The 24,197-nt window shown below is 41.4% G+C and overlaps 1 protein-coding gene across 9 annotated transcripts in view; it reads right to left on the bottom strand.

The window, feature by feature from the left end:
* The window catches only part of RGS12 (regulator of G protein signaling 12), a 90,756-nt gene that overhangs the window by 58,254 nt on the left and 8,305 nt on the right, over positions 1–24,197 (bottom strand). For 7 of the 9 annotated variants that reach the window (XM_088657684.1, XM_088657690.1, XM_060279047.2 and 4 more), the window contains one exon: positions 10,499–10,615. In XM_088657684.1, coding sequence (XP_088513810.1) covers positions 10,499–10,615 — 117 coding nt within the window. Of the gene's footprint in view, positions 1–8,595; positions 9,105–10,498; positions 10,616–24,197 lie in introns of those variants that run through there. The other 2 variants (XM_088657701.1, XM_088657715.1) reach the window with 1 other exon arrangement.

Genomic DNA, 24,197 nt, shown 5'->3' with positions numbered 1-24,197 from the left:
TGCCCTATCTGTCTGGAACTGCTTCCCAGAAAGTTTCAGAGACCAACTTCTTTCTTTACTGTACTGTACTTCAAATCCCTCCTCAAAACTCACGTTTTCCATGAAGCCTGTGGAACAACCCTCGGACCCTAACCTTACTAAAGCTCAGTAGGTGCAGCTGAAGTAATTGCATATTCTTCCCATTTACCCTGATATCCCTTCCCCGTTATTCCCTATTTTTTAGATTGTAAAGTGTCGTGCATACAACAATGATGTGTGTGAGAAACAACTTGAATGGTATATAAATGACTGCTGTTATCACACAGCAGAAACGCCAGTTCTGCTGCTGGGATCTAGAGCGTTTCATGTGATGTTCTGTACTGGTACTTTTCAACTCTCTCCATCTGGCAACAGCCCCTCACACTCTGAAAGCTCTCCTGGCAGATCAAGGGCTCTTGATCATGACATGAATCACCCTCCTCTCTTGTGTCTCCCTGGTTTCTGGTCAAGGTTTCTATTTTGCAAATTATATTTTTGCTAACACAAGAGATTATGCATATTCAATATTTTCATTTAAATTAAAAACATTCAAATGACACACAACCTCTCTGGACGCAAGTATGAAAATAAATATTACTTAAAAAAAACTACCAAAACATAAAAATATAAATATTACTATTATGAAATGAATGCCTTAAAAATATGCATTTTACTTTCTGCATATTTTCATTCCCGGTTCCTGCCCCAGTTATCACTCATTCATTTTACTTTGATTATTTTTTGAAGAAAAGGACAGATATATACCAGACATTTCTTACAGAGGAAATTGTAGCAGGTTATTTTTTAAACACCAAAAAGTAGCAAAGGAACTGTAAGAAATCATAATTTCTGTTGTGCAGGAAGCTGATTCATCGTGATTTGATAACATTCCTTTACTTCAGAATATTTTAAATTATTTTCTTTCCACTTCTAAAATTGTCTACTTGCATAAAAACAGTAAAGCAAGAAGAAGATAAAGATGATAGTATTTTTCTTGTCATGTTAGAGAAATTGTTACAAGACATTGGTGTCAAAACAAATGCAACTCAAATTAAAAAAAAATATTAAAAGGGTTTCCCTCAAAAATAGAAATGCATTTGTGGTTTATTGCAAACAGACAAGAAGACATAAGCAATCTGTACCATTTATAGATGATTGTCAAATTTGCTTTTCATCTTGAAACATCTCTGATAAAGTTAATATTTACACACTAAAATTTGATGAGTAAAACAAAAAACTTGTAAAACTGCTGGTATGTAGTTTCTTTCACATAGCTCCCATAATCAACATTTGTTTTTTTAAATTATTTTTTCACAACATACAATTTCAGCTATAAGTCTCAAAAGTCTTAATATGGAATAATAATAAGAATCTATAATTCTGGTTTCTAATCTCCAATTCAAGTGACAAGCAATCATATTGCTTACCTGTTCATCGTAAGAAAAAGCAGTTATTTTTGCCAGAAGCACCTTTCCTAAATTCATCTTTACTTTAGATGGCGGAGCATTTCTTAAATAAAATAGGTTCTCAAGAGCTTAAGTGCACCATCCAATACTACGCACTGCCTGCTCAAAATGCCTACAAAGTTTAAAGGCATTTCACATGTTCTATTTTACTCTCTTTATGTTACCAATAGCAACCAACCACCGCAGAACGCTCCAGTTCATCATGGATCAGATTGTATCTCGGCTATCTCACAGAAAAAGGAGAGTTTGGAGAATTGGGGCTGTGGTATTTAACAAATCCTGTCTGTAGCAAATAACATAACACACTTTATTCAGTCTGAAAAGGTGTGTTTGCAGAAGAACACTATAGTTAGGTCTGTGCATCTGCCATGGCTACAAGAGTACAAAAATGGGCAAGGTGTGGCAGCAGATATAGAATTCAGCTTCTAGAGCATCTCAGATTTTATTTTTTAAAAGGAGGTTTCCAGTCCTCATAGCTGCGAAGATAGCAAAGATTTGCTGAATCTCAGATACCTGCTGGGTTGCTGAATAACTGGTTTGGGGAGAAACTTTGAAGTCTTTCACCCTTCCACTACTGGAAAAAGGTAATATATCAGGATTATCAAAAATCAGTGTGTATGTGTATGTTGCATTAAATGCTCCTTAAAAACAGGTGGTGTAAAATTATACAGGAATGCAATAGTCTCTTATCCAGGACCCTTTACCAAAACAAATAGCAAAAGTTGAAGTCTGCTCTTCTATGTAAAACAACAAACTGGGGGACAGAACTAGATTTAATGTCTGAGATATAGTATAATAAATGTGACACAGCATGTCTACCAATATTGCCTGTCCATCAAAGACTCCATTGCTGAATAGGCAATAGGCATGTCTCAGGCATCCCTCCTCCCCTTATATAATACTGTTTTTTCTTAATAATATTAATAATAATAATAATAATAATAATAATAATAATAATAATAATAAATAATTTTATTATTTATACCCCGCCCATCTGGCTGGGTTTCCCCAGCCACTCTGGGCGGCTTCCAACAGAAATATTAAAATACACTAATTTCTTAAAGATTAAAATCTTCCCTAAACAGGGCTGCCTTCAGATGTCCTCTAAACGTCTGGTAATTATTTTTCTTTTTGACATCTGGTGGGAGGGCATTCCACAGGGCGGGTGCCACTACCGAGAAGGCCCTCTGCCTTGTTCCCTGCAACTTGGCTTCTCGCAATGAGGGAACCGCCAGAAGGCCCTCGGTGCTGGACCTCAGTGTCCGGGCAGAGCGATGGAGGTGGAGACGCTCCTTCAGGTATACTGGACTCAGGCCATTTAGGGCTTTAAAGGTCAGCACCAACACTTTGAATTATGCTTGGAAACGTACTGGGAGCCAATGCAGGTCTTTCCAGACCGGTGTTATGTGGTCTCGACGGCTGCTCCCAGTCACCAGTCTAGCTGCCGCAATCTGGATTAATTGTAGTTTCCGGGTCACCTTCAAAGGTAGCCCCACATAGAGCGCATTGCAGTAGTCCAAGCGAGAGATAACTAGAGCATGCACCACTCTTTAGTTATCTTTAGAGGCAGCAGTGTGCGGAAGTAACAGGATGTCTCGGGAGGAGTGCTGTCTTCCAGGTGCAAAGATTCACAATGTGACAGAGAAGTTGCCAAATCTTATAAAGTTCACTGACACCAACCCCTTATTTTTTATTCACGTGGGTACAAACAATACTGCCAAACATAGCCTTTGACATATAGCAAGGGACTATGAGACTCTGACTCTGACCAAGGCTGAAGGGCCTTGAGACACAGGTGTTTTTTTAAATCTCTCCTTTCTGTTGAAGGTCTTGGCCGAGGGAGAGGAAAATACTGGAAGTAAACCACTGACTGTGCAGTTGGTGTTGTCAGGAAGGCTTGGACCATAGTCTCCGCTTCCTTGAGGAAGGCCTTCTGGCAAGACGTGGGTTGCACCTCACAGTGGTTGGCAAGAATGTGTTTGGAGAACGGGGGAACCACAAAGGAAGAGTGAGTATACATGAGTAGCCAATAGTTGCAAGGAGGTCAGGTGAGCCAAAGCTCAGAATGAACTCAGGCTTGCGAGAGAGGTTAAAAATAAAATTTAAAGTTTCTTCAGTCATGTTCAAAGAAAGAGGAGGAACAAGCAAGTAGTAAATCCTCTATGTGCAGACGATATAGGTGAGAGTGACTTTAACTTTTTTTTCCTTCAGAGGAACATCTTGAAGATCCATACACAAGCCAGGCACATAAGTTGAACCACACAAAGCTTACTCAAGGCGTCAGAGTAGCACTTGTGAGCACTACCTTCCCACAGACAACCTGAGCACACTGAATTTTAATTTCTTTTTTTTTTTAAAGAGTTTTTAGGATTACTCCTTGAGGGTAATGTGGCAGTGGGCAGGAACAGACCTGATGTTGGATTACCTAAACAGGAACAAAGACTGCCTTGCTTCATTAATGCAACGGGATTCTCGAAGCTACGAACATGAGTTTGACCAAACTGCGGGAGGCAGCGGAAGACAGGAGTGCCTGGCGTGCTATGGTCCATGGGGTCACGAAGAGTCGGACACGACTAAACGACTAAACAACAACAACAACAAGCATGTTCCTGGTACCCTCTAAGGTGAGAGGGTTTTTTTTCTGAAAGGGAGACTCAACAAATAATAATAATAATAATAATAATAATAATAATAATAATAATAATAATTTATTTATACCCCGCCCTCCCCAGTCAAAACCGGGCTCAGGGCGGCTAACACCAATAAAATTACAATAAGACATTAAAAAACCCAATTAATTAAAATACAGATTAAAATACAATATTAAAATTTAAAATGCAGCCTCATTTTAAGTAGTCCATAAATCCTAAGTAGTCCATAAATCCAAACCATGAGGGAGGAAAACACAGGGGTCAGACTGAATCCAACTCAAAGGCCAGGTGGAACAGCTCTGTCTTGCAGGCCCTGCGGAAAGATGACAAATCCCGCAGGGCCCTGGTCTCCTGTGAAAGAGCGTTCCACCAACTTGGGGCCAATACTGAAAAGGCCCTGGCCCTAGTAGAGGCCAATCTAGCCACCTTATGGCTCGGGATCTCCAGAATATTGTTGTTTGTGGACTTTAAGGTCCTCTGTGGGGCATACCAGGAGAGGCGGTCCCGTAGGTACGAGGGTCCCAATCCAGGAAAGAGATAGATTGATACTGGTTTGAGGCAACTATTGGCAGATGTAAAAATATAATTTTCAATGTTTTTCGCAGTCAAAAACAGTTCTGTCAATGGATTTCTGTCTCAAAAGGCCCCCTTTCGCAGGGAAGCAAACAAGTTTGTTTTCTGCACTGCATATTATTTGTTCCAGCAGTATTAAGTAACTAAACAAATAAATGAATTAACGTAATAAATGGCCGCAAGATTAAAATATTTTGCCTTGATCAATATTGTGGACCAATATCCTCTTTTCAGTTGTCAAGGCTCCGAACCCAATCACAGAATTGCAGAGTTCGAAGATACCCCAAGGATCATCTAGTCCAACCCCCTGCAATGCAGGAATCTCAGCTAAAGCATCCATGACAGATGGCCATCCAACCTCTGATGAAAAACCTCCAATGAAGGAGAGCCTGCCACCTCCCGAGGGAAACAATTCTCCCATTGAACAGCTCAGAAAGTTCTTCCCAATGTTTAGCCTCACTCAGCCTGAGCTGTGCTGAGCTGCAACTTTCTCCCCCTCCTTTCCCTTCCCTGCGTGCAAAGTTCCCCTGCATAGTTGGTGTTCAGCACATGATTCACTGACACAACCCCCTCCCCTTCAGACCGATTGACACTGATAAGGCTCATTACTTGGTGTCCAGGGCGGTTCTGATGCTGAACATCTGAGTCAGAAGTTCAGCATGCAAGTCACCCTGGCTGATCTCAGCGGCTGCTGTGCTGGGGAAGGGAAGAGGCTCACTCATGTAGCAAGCTGCACTATATCCAGGGCCATCTTTACCCGGGGGTGCAAGGGGTGTGGGGCACCTGGGCGCCAAATTTTGGGGGGTGCCAGGTGCCCCGCCGCTGAAGCCACCTAAGCTCTTAAGTATGAATAGCCAGATCTGTTTAATCAAGGAATTTCTTAACTACCGGTAGGACAGTTAGGGATGGAACCTCAATTTACGAAGGCAGTATATCTTGTGTTAGCAGCAGTTCCCAGCAGGAAATGACAGAATTTAGTGAAAATATGAAACACACCAGCTGCACTATATCCAGGGCCATCTTTACCCGGGGGTGCAAGGGGTGCGGGGCACCTGGGTGCCAAATTTTTGGGGGGTGCCAGGTGCCCCGCCGCTGAAGCCACCTAAGCTCTTAACTATCTTAACTGCCTGTCATGAAATAATAAATAATTTTGATCAAGCTGAAGGAGCATCTCCACCCCCATCGTTCTGCCCGGACACTGAGGTCCAGTACCGAGGGCCTACTGGTGGTTCCCTCATTGAGAGAAGCCAAGTTGCAGGGAACCAGGCAGAGGGCCTTCTCGGTGGTGGCGCCTGCCCTGTGGAACACCCTCCCATCAGATGTCAAAGAGAAAAACAGCTACCAGATTTTTAGAAGACATCTGAAGGCAGCCCTGTTTAGGGAGGCTTTTAATGTTTAATTGTTTTATTTCATTTTTCTGTTGTAAGCCGCCCAGAGTGGCTGGGGAAACCCAGCCAGATGGGCAGGGTATAGATAATAAATTATTATTATTATTATTAGCTAGAAAAACAAAATACAAATATACCTAGGTATTATCGAAATGTATACCTACTGTTTCACTAAAGGACTTTCGACTTTGTGCACTCATTTACCAAAGATGCGCCGCGCCAGTGGCAGCACTTGTCATTCACAACGGCACCGCGCACGCAAAATTAACTCTTACATCAAAATATTGTTACGTATTGTATTAAGCTGCTTTGCGGCAGCGAGGCCAGTGGCACCTTTGACATGACTGATGTTTCTCCAAAGTAGGTGCCTAAACAATATTTATAAGTTTAAGTGTGGTGGTGTTGTGTACTCAAGTATAAGTGTATTGTAAATAAAAGAGCAAATAAAAAAGTTTTGTTTCGTTTTCCTCCCTTCTTTCGTAAACAAGAGATAAGGCGTAAGCGTGGTGTCTGACCTAAGCATAATAAAAGTTAATTTGGGGGCTATACTAAATTTGGGGGCACATGGGTGGATCTTTGCACCCCAGCGGTGCATATGCTAAAGACAGTTCTGACTATACCAGGCCAAACTATTTCTCCATTTAGTCTACTCTTCCTGGCAGTGGCTGGCTCACTAAGGATCTCAGGAAGAGAGAGGTCTTTTTCATTACTGGCCAGACGATCCTTTTCACTAGAGATGCAAAGGATCAAAGCAGGGACCTTCTGTATGCAAAGGCTGAGCTCTGTCAATGAGCTAAAAAATGCTGAGAAGGAGAGGTGGATGTTGGCGCAAATGGCACAGGCTTGTGCACTTCTCACCAGCTTTTTACTGGGAAGGGTAAAGAGGGAAAGGGGCAGCTGCTGCTCTACTCCTTCAATGCCACATTGTCTCTCCACTCCACCCACAAATTCAGCCCATGAAGAAAATAAAACACAGGCAGAGGATAGCAGGGGACAGGGGATAGGGTGGGAGTTCAAAACTTGTGGGTTTCTCAGAAGCAATACTGGGCTGTCTGCTGTTCAGGACACTAAATTATAGGAACTCATGTTCTCTTCCAGCAGGGCAGTTCTTAAGTATGAATAGCCAGATCTGTTTAATCAAGGAATTTCTTAACCACCAGTAGGACAGTTAGGGATGGAACCTCAATTTACGAAGGCAGTATATCTTGTGTTAGCAGCAGTTCCCAGCAGGAAACAACAGAATTTAGTGAAAATATGAAACACACCAAATATGTTAATAATAATAATAATAATAATAATAATAATAATAATAATAATAATAATATATTATTTATACCCCGCCCATCTAGCTGGGTTTCCCCAGCCACTCTGGGCGGCTTACAACAGAAAAATGAAATAAAATAATCTATTAAACATAGATTATTTTTATGTTTTATATATATGGGAATGGGAAGAATGCTGTAAAATATTCAAATTTAACTAATAGATTGACTAACCCTTCAATGATTAAGCTATTAAAATTTCAATAAAGTTTCAGTCTTAATAATAATACTTTGAAAACTATAAGATGGTATAGCAAAAATATATTCTCCCTAGAGAATCTACCTCAAAGAAAAAACTATGTATCAAAGCATTCAAATGTCACTCTTAAGAAAACTGAACATGTTTTTTAGGATATGGTTGAAACTTACAATACCAATAGAAAATGTGCTATCCAATGCATGCTAGCACTGAAGCAAGCCCAATAAATTGTAGCCACAAAGGATTTTTTAGAAGACCAATTTTTTGCATATTAAAAGTGTGCTTGTTTTATCTTCTTTACCAGTAAGAATAAGAATAACTAAGAAATAGCCACACAATACAAAAGGTATCTTTTAACAACCTGTTGAAGATAGATATGCCCACAAGTGAGTTGTGTGTGTGTTTGTTTGTTTGTTTGTGTGTGTGTGTGTGTGTGTTGTTGTTGTTTTTTACTGGAATGTATGCCATTAACAATATAGCCGGGGCATATTGTTCCCCTTCCTTTTTTAATGACGCAGAGCTTTTAGAATATTTCTCTGTGTTTCATTTAAGAAACATTAAACATTTTTAAAAACCGAAACGTCCCCGTCTCAAACTACCGGTATCTGAGTCATGGAAACCCCTAGCGGGTAGGTTTACCAAATAAACATACAAAGAACCATCAAACCATTCAATCAAACTATTTTTATACATGGGGAGCTGCCATTGTTTAATGCATCTCATCATTCTTAGAAAAATGACAGTGCACAGTGTTGCATAAGTACCTACTGGAAAAACAACTTTACTGCTGTCTTACACAATAAAAGAATTAAATATAAAAATTATCAGTTAACATTAATAGAGGGGGGCAAATCAACTGGAGAGAACGTGGACTTTTACAGGAACTATATGGAAGATCTTGCTACTGAAGGCAGTCCTTTAAGTCACTTTCTTGAGTTCCATATACAGTACACTATTAGATAAATGAAACATACTTACGTGACTAATGTTGCAAAGTTCCTCCATGTACAAGTTGTCCCTAAGGGACTTCTCTCTCATTTTAAGGAAAGTTTCCTACAAACACACATGTTTACTTCTCCTGTCCAGTAAAACAAATGAAACTAAGATGCCTCTTCTTCCTTCCTTTCACAGTGGAGACCCACCCAGATTAAGCACCAGTTTGTGTATCTACCCATCGAAAGAAAAAGAAAAAAACAGCTTGCACTCAAGGCTTTAAATTGTTGCTGTGACTGTCTTTGCATGACAATGAACCCTCCACAGAGACTGCATACTAGTGGTTCATAGGTTCAGTGTGAACTGTATAGAAAAACTTTAAACTAGCTCTGAAATCAAACAGCAACTTTATACAGCTTGTTTCCATTTTCTCTGCTTCTTGGCATGTAGCTGCATGTTCCTTGAAGATTGCAATCACATGCAAGCCTATTATGCTGTTTGCCCCATCCTACTTGTATGTTCCTTGCTCCTTTGACTAAGCAAAAGAAGGTTACAGAATTCTTTTTCCTTGTGCAACAGGAATCTCATACATTTCAGTACCACACCCATTTATTTTAACTCACAAGCCTATGAAGTACTGAGGATACTTCTATTATGTCATAGCATTAGTCAAACTCCAACCACAAAGTCATTTGCTTAGCTAAAAATGACTACTTTTGAATATACTATATAAAAATATATGTAGGATACTGCCACCCCGGTAATGAATTGGGCATGTTTAGCCTGGAGAAGAGGTTAAGGGGTGATATGATAGCCATGTTCAAATATAAAAAAGGATGTCATATAGAGGAGGGAGAGAGATTGTTTTCTGCTGCTCCAGAGAAGCAGACACGGAGCAATGGATTCAAACTACAAGAAAGAAGATTCCACCTAAACATTAGGAAGAACTTCCTGACAGTAAGAGCTGTTCGACAGTGGAATTTGCTGCCAAGGAGTGTGGTGGAGTCTCCTTCTTTGGAGGTCTTTAAGCAGAGGCTTGACAGCCATCTGTCAGGAATGCTTTGATGGTGTTTCCTGCTTGGCAGGGGGTTGGACTGGATGGCCCTTGTGGTCTTTTCCAACTCTATGATCCAACTCTATGATTCTATGATCCTTTTAGAACTTTGCTACATTTTGAAAATCATGCTTTTTGAGCTACATTCTGGTTAATGTTCACTTTTTGAAGACTAGTAGAGACTCTCCCCGCTTACACATACACACACACAATCATGAAGACTAGGCTTTGTTATGAAAGCAGGGATTTGGTCACAAGGAATCAAACAGAGAACCTGGGTGAATTTTATAACACAAATTCCAGAGGTCGTCATGTTCAGCAGTACCACCTATATTATAACAATATTTAGCCTCATTTGTATAGCCTCATGTGTATGCCATTTGAAACCATAATGAAGCTTAATTATGGTTTAAAGGTTGCTTCTGAGAGCTCAGCCTTAGGGTGACATCTGAACCTGGGTTGCATGGTTTGCCTTCCCCAAACAAGCCATGACCAGTAAGATAAGAACAAAATCTGGTTATAGCTCATGGTTTTTTTTTGGAGAGATATAACTCCCAAGTCTAGGTCCAAACGCAACGCTAAGCCAAAGCAGGGCTCAACTCCTGGTAGCATCAGCAGTGGGAGCAGGGGAGGAGTGATGTGACACACACACACACACACACACACACACACACACACACACACGGACATGGCACATTCATTTTTAAATCACAGTCAAGCTCAACAGTGGTTTAAAGTGATTTGTCAAGCAGAACAGAGAAAAGCAACACGTTAATTTACTCTCATTTGAGAACATATCTACTTTCCTTAGAGTACAGTTTAAGCAGCTTATTTAACGCCTGTTCACTCTCTCTCATCACAGGAAACAATGAAAGCTTAGTGTAATAAAATTACCTCAAGATCATCAAGTGAGCGAGTAATGCTGAATCTCTTTGTCCGTCCAAATGATCTTCGAGCAGAAGAGCGCTGGGGAAGCTGTCCTAAACCAAAAGTAGGTCCAAACTTTGTGCACTAAATAAGCCAAGAAATATATATTTAATTATATTGCTTTATTCATTCCTGATACAGCAAGATTTATTTAACTTTATTATCCCCTTTGATGGCACTTAGCATTTATTTAAAAAACAACAGGCTTAACAATAGCCATTTGTGGGGCTATGTGCAGATTAGCAACCAAACAATGTATACTATTATTTATTTTACTGCCTAGACTTGCTACACAGATGCTTGTGCTAACATGCCTGCTTTTAAAATTCTAATCAATGAAATAGTTCTTGAACAAATTTTACTTTAGCTAGCAAGTGACACAGAATAAAAAAGAGGCCAGTGATTAGTCCGATATACAGTGGTACCTCGGTTTAAATACACAATTGGTTCCGGAAGTCTGTACTTAACCTGAAGCGTACTTAACCTGAAGCGAACTTTCCCACTGAAAGTAATGGAAAGTGGATTAATCCATTCCAGACGGGTCCACAGAGTACTTAAACTGAAAGTACTCAAACTGAAGCATACTTAAACCGAGGTATGGCTGTACATAAGTGGCAGGCAGCAGTAATACTGTAGGTTAAAATGAAGATGCTCTACCACCCACCTGTCTTCATCCCCAGCGCAGTAAGAAAGCCTTGTTGTGAAGCTTGTTTACATAGGTGACATAGTTGTCCTGCAGAGAACAGTATTAGGTGGAAGCAAACTTGACCTCATGTCATAGCCCAGGAGCCACTTTCCCTGATCAGAGAACATCAACTACAGTATAAATCAATCCTTATTCCCTTTAATAAACCACAATAACTGAGATATACTGAAGAAGGGAAGTTCCTTAAGACACCAGGTATGTTAGACATCAGTCACCATCTTCAACTGTCTTCTGAATCACCCTTTTGGATTAAAGCAACTGGAGGCCCTGGACTAGGAGACATTGGGAGGCCTAAATTTAATAGCACCTGATCCTGAGAAACAAAACCCTATTCTCTTCTTTATCTACTCAATGGAAGCAGAACATTGCTGAAATTTGAGCATTAATGGAAATATTGTTTCTAAATTTATAAACTTTAGTAAGTTTACAAAAGTATGGAATTAATGAAGACATACACACAGAACATTCATAGGAGAATCACAGCTGTAACATTACACTATATGCAATGGTTTCTTTTGAGCTTTTTTAGATGCCAACTTATCAATTATATCATTAAAATCAGTGAGTCGCAGTTTATCATTTTCTGTGCAGAGAATGCTTAGATCACACAACCAATCTTGGGACATTGTTGACCACAGATCATGCTATATCCTTCTCAGTCTAGAAAATAATCTTTCACCAGTACAATTTGTAACTGTTAAACACATGAACAATCTGAAAATTGTTTCCACATTTGGAAAACCTGTCCAAATTTTCTCCTGGAATATTATTTGATACATATATTGGTGGCTGAAACTTTCTTTTTCAGGGTAGGTTTGCACAGGTGGAAGTGCAAGAGTTCATTGACTAGACTAAGGTCAACATCCTTTGGATACTCTTCCAGCAATGCCATTGTGAATCTGTTTCTTGGTTGCCTGCAGGTTCACAAATAAAAATAAAAATTATCAGCTAATGTGAGCATTTGACTATGCTTTCTAGTTAAGCATGTTAGCATAGAGTTCATCTGATTTTTCGATTTTCCATGGGATGCCAGTTAGTAATCAAATCCAGTAGAAGCTAAAGCTGTATTTGAGGTAGTTTGGTTACAGAAAAGTCTGCACACGAAACAGTAGACTTTTGCTTTTGTGGGAGAATCTACTAGCCATTCCCATAATTTATTATTTATACCCCGCCCATCTGGCCGGGTCTCCCCAGCCACTCTGGGCGGCTTCCAACAGAAAAATAAAACACAATAATCTATAAAACATTAAAAGCCTCCCTGAACAGGGCTGCCTTCAGATGTCTCCTAAAAGTCTGGTAGTTGTTTTCCTTTTTGACATCTGTTGGGAGGGCGTTCCACAGGGCAGGCGCCACCACCGAGAAGGCCCTCTGCCTAGTTCCCTGCAACTTGGCTTCTCGCAACGAGGGAACTGCCAGAAGGCCCTCGGTGCTGGACCTCAGTGTCCAGGCAGAATGATGGAGGTGGAGACGCTCCTTCAGGTATACTGGACCGAGGCCATTTAGGGCTTTAAAGGTCAGCACCAACACTTTGAATTGTGCTAGGTAACGTACTGGGAGCCAATGTAGATCTTTCAAGACCGGTGTTATGTGGTCTCGGCGGCCGCTCCCAGTCACCAGTCTAGCTGCCGCATTCTGGATTAGTTGTAGTTTCCGAGTCACCTTCAAAGGTAGCCCCACGTAGAGCGCATTGCAGTAGTCCAAGTGGGAGATAACTAGAGCATGCACCACTCTGCCTAGACAGTCTGCATGCAGGTAGGGTCTCAGCCTGCGTACCAGATGGAGCTGATAGACAGCTGCCCTGGACACAGAATTGACCTGTGCCTCCATGGACAGCTGTGAGTCCAGAATGACTCCCAGGCTGCGCACCTGGTCTTTCAGGGGCACAGTTACCCCGTTCAGAACCAGGGAATCCTCCACACCTGCCCGCCTCCTGTCCCCCACGAACAGACATGTGGTTCGCAGGCATTTTTGTCTTTTTAACAAGTCCACTTCAAAGGCTTTAGCTCACACAAGCCCCTCCTTTCGCCCAATGTGTACAGCTACCATACTTTGATTCATCATAGCCTACCTCAAGGGGCTGTTGTGAGAATCACAACTACATATGCCACCTTGGGAGAAGGAGAGGATATAAAATGTAATGAGTAAGAGTGAGGGAAAGGCTAGAAATGGAAAGCAAAGTAGTATATTAGATAACCAGGATATTCCTTACCCTGTTCTCCTCAACTCAACTCCTAGGGGTGCAGCAGGTGCTGCAAAGTGCCCTGCAGAATCATCACCAGGTAAGTGGGCAGGAGTTATGAACAAGACAAGTTTGGGAAGTCATGTTTGGGCATCATCCAGACATGGTTGGAGTTGTTCAGCGACCACCCACTTCATCACCTTGCCCAAGAATGGAAAATTTGAGACTGGGAGATAACTTGGCCACGATGGCTGTTCCAAATATAGCTTTTAAAACAACTGCTTCTTTAAGGGGTTCTGGGAAGACTCCCTCACCGAGGGAAGCATTCACTACCCAATGGAACCCTTTGCCAAGCCAAACCTGGCTCGCTTGCCAGGATGGGCAAGGATCAAGCAAACAGGTGGTTGCTTACACTCATCCCAGCAGCCTGACCACATTTTTGGAGGCAACAAGTTGAAATTGATCCCATACAACATGACCAGACAGAGCACGGGCACTCTCCCAGCTCATGATGGAGTCAACCTCTTTCCGAATTTGAGTGATTTTATCTGCAAACAACTTTGCAAAATAATTGCAAGAGATCTCGACCTCACAGGACCCCAATGGAGAAAGTGGTTCTGTTAAATTATGAACCACCTAAATGAGTCTCCTGCAACTGTTTTCAGTTGATGCTATAGAGATGGCAGCGATGCACAGGCTTTAAGGGTTCTCTCTTCTGAAGTGTCATGCACCTAGACCATCCTTAGATGTGCCTGTACTTCAAGTTGCTCTGCCAGGTCATAATATCAGCTGTGTTATCACTTGGAGCTGCGGTAAGGCTTTGCTTGAGCCTTCATATTTTGGTCCCCATTGGCAGATGACATTATTTTTCAGCAGTTGTGCTGTCAGGCTAAATTTATTTAGTTTATGCTAGTTACTGATTAGTACTGAGAATCTTCTGTAAGCAGATGCCTTCTGTCTTGCTTTCACTTGGTTTAACTCCATATATTTGACATTGTGATTCAGGCATTGTGCTGTTTCTTGTTGAGTTTTCCTCCTTTCTGATTAGCTCTGCTTTAGAATGGCAGCCTGTTCTTTGGCAGCTGATGCAATTATGCATATCATCTGCTATGATGTGTGCACTTAATAACACTCGTTTTTCTACTAGAACACTTGCAGACTTTATTCCAAAAGGGAGTTTGTTGGAGTGGCATCTCCATGGGTAAAGAAACATGTGGTCTTCTGAAGACTATTTGTCCACTTTCACCTGCACTTGGCATATTTTTCATCCAGGATCATGAATACGGTAGTTTATTTCTAGCTGACTTGGCCTTTTGTGGGGTAGGGGTAAAATGAGGGAAAGATGAGGGAATCCTTAATTGCAAGCAACGGAAATGGTGCCACTTAGCTTTGTTTTGCCATGACTATACACAGTTATTCTTTTTACTCTCTGATTACCATGTCCTTGACTTAGGTAGGGCTTGGGTTTCAACACTTTGATAACAACTCTATCAGCCTCCAGCCTTTAAAAAGTAGCCTTAAGATTTGCTAGCATCGCATATAATATTTTCCTGGATCCCTGAGGTCACAGATGGAACCAAGCAAATACACTGAGGGTTGGGACATTATCAAAGCCCCTCAAAAGTATCTATAGTTTGAAAACATTATATTTGCTGGAGAGTGCTTGTAATGCATCATCATAAACTCACCTTATGAGGTTCATAATGAAGTACACTGCCTAGCAATAGTGGATCCTCTTTCTCTGTGATGTAGAACAGGAGAACTTCTCAATTACACCCAGCTGTGCTGTAAACTATTCCTGTACCCTTTCATTTAACTATGGCATTTCCAAAAGCAGAGAGTATGTTCTCTGAATAAACACTTTGCCCTCCAGGATCGCTGCAGTTTCCTGGTCTTGTATTTGCTTTAGATCCACTGTCTGGCTACTGAAGACTCTCTATACAACATCAACAGTCTTGTATCCTGCATCTTGCTCCCTTGACTTCTTTGGTTGTAGTTTTGTTGCCATTATTCCAACACATAAGTCATGTAGCCTGTTCTTCAGTTCAGGAGTTACATCTGACTGCTTTAGGTTGAAAACTGTCACTGGTAGGTAGATGTAAAGCCACTGCCTCACACTTTCTCCAGTGGCTGCCTGTAACTGTAGTTCTACTAGTGCCTTAAACTACCATACTTAAATTTGTTACTGCAGTTAACAAGGGACTAGAGACTTCTTGTTTGGGCTGCTTTTGATTCAGCGAGGGAAACAGGCCTATAGGTCTAAAGAGAACCTACAAGTAAGAAAACGGAAGGAGAGGAGGCGTCAGTTAGGAGTGCAGAGTTGCTGTTGGGCAAAAAGAAGAGTGTGCATGCTATGGGATGTAGACAGAAAAGAGAGGGTGAAGTTAGCAAAGAGAAGGATGAGCAACGAGCTCTGATGGGTCAACAGGAAGAGAGTTCACTACAGGAAGCAGACAGAAAAAGGGAATTAAGACAGAATGGAATAAAAACCATATACGGTATATATGTATGAATGCACTCCAGGTAGTGCTATAAAATTGTGGAGGTGGTTTAGGACAGCATGTCATTACCGAAGGGTAATTCCAAAGGGCTTGCTGCTTAGACCTTTTCTTGAAATGTCTGCTGTTTATTAATTTAATGGTTAATTCCCTCTCTTAAATATTGTACTGATTAGTGCACCATTTTTATTGTTAGAATATTTCATACAATCCTTCTTTCTTTCTTTTTTAAAAAAGTATTGCATTTTTTTGTTATTAAGTGCAATAGGCTTCCTGTTGGAAGGAAAAGCAAGATGCAACCGTTCACTGAAATAAGTTGGCATATATGCATTTCAGCTCACACGGCATACGGTATATGCATTTAAGGGTTGGGGTTTTTTTTAATGAACAGCTGATGTTTGCTGAAATAAACCAAAGTCACTTGTGATGCAAGGACAATGTTAACAAATCTGCATAATACTATCAGTTTCTTCTTTTGCGTAATTATAGTGTCTTCAGTCTTCAAGAGCTCTGCTCACTTTGCTTTGGAGATTGTCCTTTTAGTAAAGAGGGGAGGGGGGAGAGAGAATCTTTTTATAAAGCAAAATTAGTAGCAGCTGGAATTCTGTTTAGTGCCATGCAATTTAATGTAACCTTTTTTAATTGTAGGATTTTGTTCTATTTTTAAATAACTTCTAGAAAAACTGTTCTAATATTGGGTTGCTATGCATTAATTTCTGAGGGTAGAACTACATGTTCTAAGGAACATGTGGTGACTGCTGAAAATAGCAACTTATCTTCATCCTTCCTCACTCCTTCATAATGTCTAGCACAACTTAGCCATGCCCTGACTAATTATGCTGTCCATTACCCCACCTCCACTGCACATCACTGACTGCCCCTGACAGGGAAGAGAAATGCTTCGCATAATAATGACTTCCAGACATAGGTTATGTTGTTCTACACAGTGCAGAGGCTGCTTTTTCAACAACAACAACGTTTCTTATATAGTAGAGCTCTGCTTAAAAACCTCCAAGGAAGGAGAGTCCATCACTTTCTGAGGAAGTCGTCCAATCCATTGTAAAACAGATCTTACCGTCAGAAAGTTCTTCCTAATGTTTAGTCAGAATTTCCTTCCTTGTAACATGAAGCCATTGGTTTGAGTCCAACCATTCAGAGCAGGAGAAAACCGTTAGGAGTCGTCCTGCACACGAGTAGGACCTTGGCAAAGACACATGCCCAACTGGCATGTTCTCTCCCTCCTGGTTGATTGTTCAGGAGCTTCAAAAGTTTTCTCCAACCTGAACATCACTGCGACTGATGCCTTGGAGACATCAGCACACTTAGGGATCCGTAGAGTCGTCGCAGTTGCGTAACAGACCTCAGCAACTCAGCATTTGGCTAATCTATTTTATTTACATATAAAAACACATGGAACACAGCAACATGGCTTCCTCTCTCTCTCTCTCTAGCATCAGACAGCAAAGAGAAAGAACAAGGGACAATAGTCCCACTTGACGGAACACAGTAACATAAACATCCTGTTTCCGTCACTTCCCACTCTGTGGAATGAAAAACATACACCGTCATGTGACAGACAACAATCCCATGACTGCAGACATCTTCCATGGGACAGCCCTTCAGATATTTGAAGATGGCTATCATGTATTGTTGGTAAAGTTTTGTTTTACATTCTGTTTAGGCTCAGAGGTTAACTTATACCAGCCTGACATTTGCTGTGATATCTTACGTGAGAAGAGGTGTTGTACATGTAAAGACTGACTTGACCTTAAATGCTCCCAGCAAATTATCAAGTTTTACGTGACTAAAGGTGCTGAAGTTAAAAGGACGTTAAGTCCTTTGTTAGACATGCTTAAGAGATCTTGGGAGGATAAATCTGCTTGATCTCTCTGAACAGAGCTGTGTTCATGGGTGGTTCAGGTCCTTGCTCTGAATGGGGGTCCAAAGGTGCCTCTAGACCAGGGGTTGGGAAGGTTTACCTCGCCTGAGCCAGTTCACTCCCGCGGAGATCACCTATGCCTCACTTCCAAATAAGATGAAATTACAGTAGTCCTACAAGGGAGGCCCAATGAGGCACAACCATCTTGAAATAAAACATGAAAAATGTTTGTAAATGAACATGCAACAGTGTTATATATTGGGGCGAGGAACTTCAGGCCTGACCCAGAGGCTAAAGGTGTCCTCCTATCTAGAACTTGCTCCAAGTGACACGTCTCAACAGTTCTGTTCTGTGCTTCCTCAAGTGTGTTAACCTGGCTGGAATGTGCTCTTGAATTGTGATAATGCTTCTTGTTTGGAGAATAAAGAGGTGTGTGTGTGTGTGTACATGCACGGATACGCATGTAGAAACTGCTGGCTTTTGCATGACTGGTATGTGGTCTACTGCACAACGATAAGAGTCGTATCTGCTGCTCTGCCCAGTTTCGGCTCTGGCTTTACACCTATCCATGTTTGTCTCTGCACTTACCCATCACCAACATGCAGCCCAAAGAAGACAACATGCAGGTTCTGGCTGCAAAAGCTTTCCCACTCTGCTTTCTATGAATATATATAAATACACCCTCTCCTTGGGAATTCTGTGTCAATGAAAATAATATACTAAATAATCTGCTAAATATTACTTCCTCCTCTGCTTTTCAAAGGATTGCGCTACAGCTGTCTCCCCACTCGCGTGTGATCAGCATGTGTGCTCCTGCTGCCACACGTGTTTTCAGCGCTGAAAGGGGGAGGGGCAGAATGGAGGAATTCACACTTGTGTGCATCCCAGTGACACATGCAGTGTGCGGGAACTGAATCCCTGTGTAAGTGGGGATTCCCCCGTACTTCATATGCTCTGGGTGAGTGTTCTGCAAGTCACTATTCTCTCCCCAGTGCTATTCAATATCTATATTAAGCCATTGGGAATGATCATTTGGAGTTTTGGAGGAAGATGTCACCAATACACTGATGATACACAGCTTTACTTCTCCATAACATCTGAATCAGGAGAGGCTGTGAAAGCTTTGGATCAGTGTCTGAATGCAGTGATGCAAATAAGATCTTTCACCTGGAAGCAATGAGAGACTAATGGTGGGTGAACAGAAAGGAGACACATTGTTTTAGATGAATCATCCTTCCCTTCATAGTTTAGGACCCAGGGAAGCTGGGGTGCATGACAGGTACCATAAGACAGCTAGCCAGGTGCATCTATTGAGGGACATATGCAGGGCATACTCCCAACATATGTGTAATAAGGTGAATGATCTTTGTACATAGTCCCTAACAGTCACTGTCAAACTGTCCATAGAGGTAAGACATAACAGTAATCTGTCATAATTCATAGGGACTGGTCCTTCCACACCTACTAATGCATGAGGCAGAAGGAAGCTCCTGCCCGATGGTGTACACACTCAATCAACAGGATGCAAACTGTGTTAAATCAAGAGAACAGTGCTGCATTCCTCAGGATGTTTATGGAGGCAGACACTGACCAAGTTAGACAACTGGGTACAAAGATTGTGTTAAAGTTCACTCATGGAGTTCACTTGAAGGTGAACTAAATAAGGGAGATGCTCTAGAGAAGGAGGGTGCAACCAACTGTAGTGGTATGAATATTGCTTCACCATGGGATGTACCAGTAGAGGCAATACAATGTGAGGGACACCTCTGGAACTGGTGAGCGAAGAACCCTTAGAGTTCTCTGTGCTCAAAAAAGGTGGTCAGCAACTGAAAGCTTATCTATACCCCGTGTTGGGTAATGTACAGAGTGCCTCCAGCTGGTGGCAAGCAGCAGTAGTGCCAACAAGAGAGACAAAGTCCCCACATTGTGTGCCTTGTGTACAGATTCCTCAATCTCCTGTAGATTCAAAGGGATGGTAAAATTTAATTAATAATAAATAAAATGATAATTCTTCATGTGCCTCCTCCGTGAGAGGTCCGGAGGGTGGCAACACAAGGACAGGTCTTTTCTGCAGTGGCTCTCCATTTGTGGAACGCTCTCCCTAGGGAGGCTTGCCTGGTGCTTTCATTACATGTCTTTAGGTACCTGGCAAAAATGTTTCTTGATTACCAGGCTTTGGCTGATTAACATTCTATGGCCTTTTAAATATGTTTGTGGGAGGGATGTTATTGGTATGTTTTTCTTTTATTATGTATTTCATATTCTCATTTTGTATTTTTATGCTTTGAACTGTCATGTGATCTTTGGATGAAATATGATAAATAATAAAATAACAGTGCCAATAATAATAAGAATGTGATCCTCGGATGAAGGGCAGTATAGAAACAACAACAGTAAATATAATAATATAATATAATATAATATAATATAATATAATATAATTAATATAATATAATTAATATAATAATATAATATAATATAATATTGTCTTTGTGAAGTTAATCTGGCCCAGAACTGGAGCTGTATAGTTCTTCTTTGGCGATCACTCATAGCCGAGTAAGATTCTGGAGCAGTAACAAATCTATACAGCATGTGCTTGGTGCTAGGACTCAAGTTAGGAACTGAGATTATTGGCACAGAGAAACAATATGTACCCAGACAATATGCTGTCTGAACTGTAAGTTCATCTGAGACATATGTCGTATGCAACACAGGGTGCCAAAGTTGCCAGTGCAGAGAGCACTGAGTATGGGACACTGGGGTTTTGCTAAAACAGCCTGTGCAGTGAGAGCCAGGCATAGACATAGTTGGATGCTACTATGTACCAAAGTGCAGGGCCATCAGTACCAAAGAAGATACTGAGCGCATAGAGTACAGAGGACACTACATTCAAAGGCTGGAACTGGAACCTAAAACTGCCAGTACTAAGCCTTCAACAGAAAGTGAACTCTGTCATTACAGACATGGATGACATAGCTAGAGATAGGTGTCAGCACCAAAGAGCACAGGTACTGGGGCAAGTGGCTGTTAAGACCAGTACTTGGAAAGCTCAATTTAAAAAGGAACTCATTCTCATTTGAGTTCATTCCATCCAAAAAGAAACTAGTTCTAGTTTGTCCTTTAACAAAATGCATTAGTTCAGTTTAAGTTCACCCAAATGAGCTTTTTAGTTCATAAAAAGTTCATCCGTGGCAAAAGAAAACATTTTGAGTCAATCAGCATTCAGAATGTTACAAGCTACTGTGCGGATGTATAGGGTTCAAAGTAAATCAGGGGCCACATGCAAGTAATAAGATGTCTCACAGACAGAATGTAAACAGGTGAAGCTTCCCCATAATTGTATTTCTCTACAACAAAATGCTTATTATTTACTTTGTGCCAGCCCCAGAGCTGCTAAGGCATAAGACATCATTTACTCTGTTCCTGTACCTGTACAGGCAACCCCAGTTTTGTGTGGGGGTTACGTTCGGGGTCATGGCATGCAACAGCAGAGCACATAAACCTGCCCCATTATGCCTCCTCCCTCTTCTAGGTCCCAAAACGGCCCACCCATGCAAAGTAGTGCATTCTTTGAACACACGTAAAACAGGAGTTGCTTGTACTTCTTGCTGCAAGCTGATAGTGTTGGAAGAGAGTAAATCTCTTAAGCAAGGAAGCTACAGGAAATGCCTCCCATTTCCTTTAGAAGCCAGGATGGCTATGTTCTACCTTGACTATCAGTCTGTCTCTGAAGACTAGTTGCTGGGAATCACAAGTGGGGAGGCTGCTGTTGCCCTTTGGCCCTGCTTGCAGGCTTCCCATAGGCATCTCATTAGCAACTGTGAGAACAGCATGATAGACTGGATGGACCACTGGCCTGATCCAGCAGGCTCTTATCACATTTCTCCTTCGATTGCTTAGCAACAGTGATTAAGTGACTTAGTGACCTTAGCAACAGTACTGCCTCCATATCTGCCTAAATAAGACTTAGAACATCACCTCTATGTTTTGCTTCTAACTGTATCAGGTTTTTTTAAAATGAAAGCTAAAATACCAGGCCTCCTTCTGGGAGGTGGGGATGGAATGGATGTGATGAAGAACTAGAAATCATTCAAAGTTCTTCTTCATAATGAATTTAATTCAACTAGCAATTATGGAAACTACTTTAAGTTAGATTACAGATGATAGAATCATAGAGTTGGAAAAGACCCCATGGAGCATCTAGTCCAGGGGTCAGCAACCTTTTCCAGCCATGGGCCGGTCCACCGTCCCTCAGATCATGTGGTGGGCCAGACTATATTTTTTTGGGGGGGGGGGAAATGAATGAATTCCTACGTCCTACAAATAACCCAGAGATGCATTTTAAATAAAAGTACACATTCTACTCATGGAAAAACACGCTGATTCCTGGACCATCTGCGGGCCGGATTGAGAAGGTGACTGGGCCACATCTGGGCCCCGGGCCATAGGTTGCCTACCCCTGATCTAGCTGATCTAGTCCAACCGGCTGCAATGCAGGAATAGGCACCCATACAAGGAGCAAACCTTGCAAACCCATACAAGGAGCAAAGCCTTGGCATTATCAGCAGCACACTCTAACAAACTGAGGTAACCAGGTGCTGCAGTTCAGAGATTTTTGAACTAGTTTAGTGAACTTTAGTCATCTGAACTAGTTAATTCCAAGCACTGGCTAGATTTGTCATTTACAGGGGTACTGTATTGCAGGCATTTTGGGCACTGTGGTTTGTTAAGGGGACCGAGAGCTGTTAGGAGATTCCTGTTCCCCTCAATTACCACAGCTCCCTGGGAAGATGGTGTGATCGTTAAATCACTGCAGGTGGGGTCTGAATCACACAAAACTGATTATCTTATCTAAAGCAATGGTGTTGTTAGCAAGAGCATCAGCTGTGCAAAAGATACAGATAGTAACAGAGCATTTTCAACTCCTGGCACTGATGGTAAAAGATATGCTAGAGAAAATTACCACCAAGTTATAGGGCCTATAGGTTATGCAATGCATTCCATATTTGGCTCCTCTTACTAGGCATTTTATGCTAGGGCATTCTGCTAATTCCTTAAGTTTTCTAATATTTAGCTCATACTTGTAAGACACTTGATGCAACCATACCTAGGATTGTGTACCTATAAGTATTGGCCTTCAGAGCTTTCCAGGTCTATAAAGTGTGGTATAAGTATTCTAAACAAATAATTCATGCCAGGGGCAGTTGGGTGTACAGACAATGGTGGGGACTTTAAGGTATGGAGGATGCTGGAAGAGTAACCCTACAAAGGTCCTCATTGAAAAGCGGAAGCCCTGTTTCTCTGGACCTGCTCTTGGCAACACTTGTCTTTTAAATATTTGTTCTTTATCTTTTTCAAGCAGCTGCAGTTAGAACATACTGGATCCTTCTGTATTAGAAAGCTTCTGGTTCATTCTTGATTCAACAGTTTTGGCAGATGCAGATGACATAATTTTTGGGATCTGGCTGTTCAGAAGAAGGCTGTCTCTTTGAAACTACAGTTCTCTAAGATGGAACAGGAGAGGGGAACATCTATTTTTTCTGGCCTTAAGTGCTGTCCATGGCTTCTGTGCAATTGCAGCAAGATATAGGCATGAAGACCTCAGGGAAATATTCCAGCACCTCTTTTCAGGAATGCTGGTGCAGTGCCTCTGATATGATACCAGTTCTGAATTATAACTGTTTTTAGCAATATTGACCTCCCTGTAGGCTTATGATTGGAGCAACATCCATGCCTAAATTCTTGGACACATTACCACATCATTCAAATTTTTGCTGTACTGAAGCTAAATTTTCACAGAATCATAGGCTTGGAAGGGACCACAAGGGTCATCTAGTCCAACTCACTGCAATGCAGGAATCTTTCATCCAACATAGGGCTTGAACCCACAAACCTGGGATTAAGAATCTCATGCTCTACCAACTGAGCTATCCTGGTCCTTTACAATTTTGAAGGTTATTTGGGGTGGGGTGGGAGGACAAATACCACCAAAGATCGCAGGGAATTTTAAAGAGAGAGAGAGAGTGTGTGTGTGTGTGTTTTAACTTGAAGAAAGAAGCAATGATTTTTTTACTGCTGCTTCATTCAGTGGGTTGGCAGTTTCTGGCAGCCAGCTTTGATCCCCTTCCAAAATGTCCTTGGGAAGGGCATTATATCATAATGTAGTATCCTTTCCAGGGCATTCTGTCCAAGCATTTTTTTTTAAATGCAAGAAAAACGATGAGCCATCTCATATTTAAAGGGAAGACTCCTCCCCACAAAATATTAAAATTTGCCCGCTGCCATGAAAGTTGCTGAATACAGTGGTACATCGGGTTACAGACACTTCAGGTTAGACTCTGCTAACTCAGAAATGGCGTGCTATGGTCCATGGGGTCACGAAGAGTCGGACACGACTAAACGAC

The sequence above is a fragment of the Zootoca vivipara genome, chromosome Z1, assembly GCF_965207765.1.
Source record: "Zootoca vivipara chromosome Z1, rZooViv2.hap1.1, whole genome shotgun sequence".
NCBI lineage: Eukaryota > Metazoa > Chordata > Lepidosauria > Squamata > Lacertidae > Zootoca > Zootoca vivipara.
The sequence above is the reverse complement of the archived record's forward strand: the minus strand, read 5'-3'. Positions and strand labels throughout refer to the sequence as shown.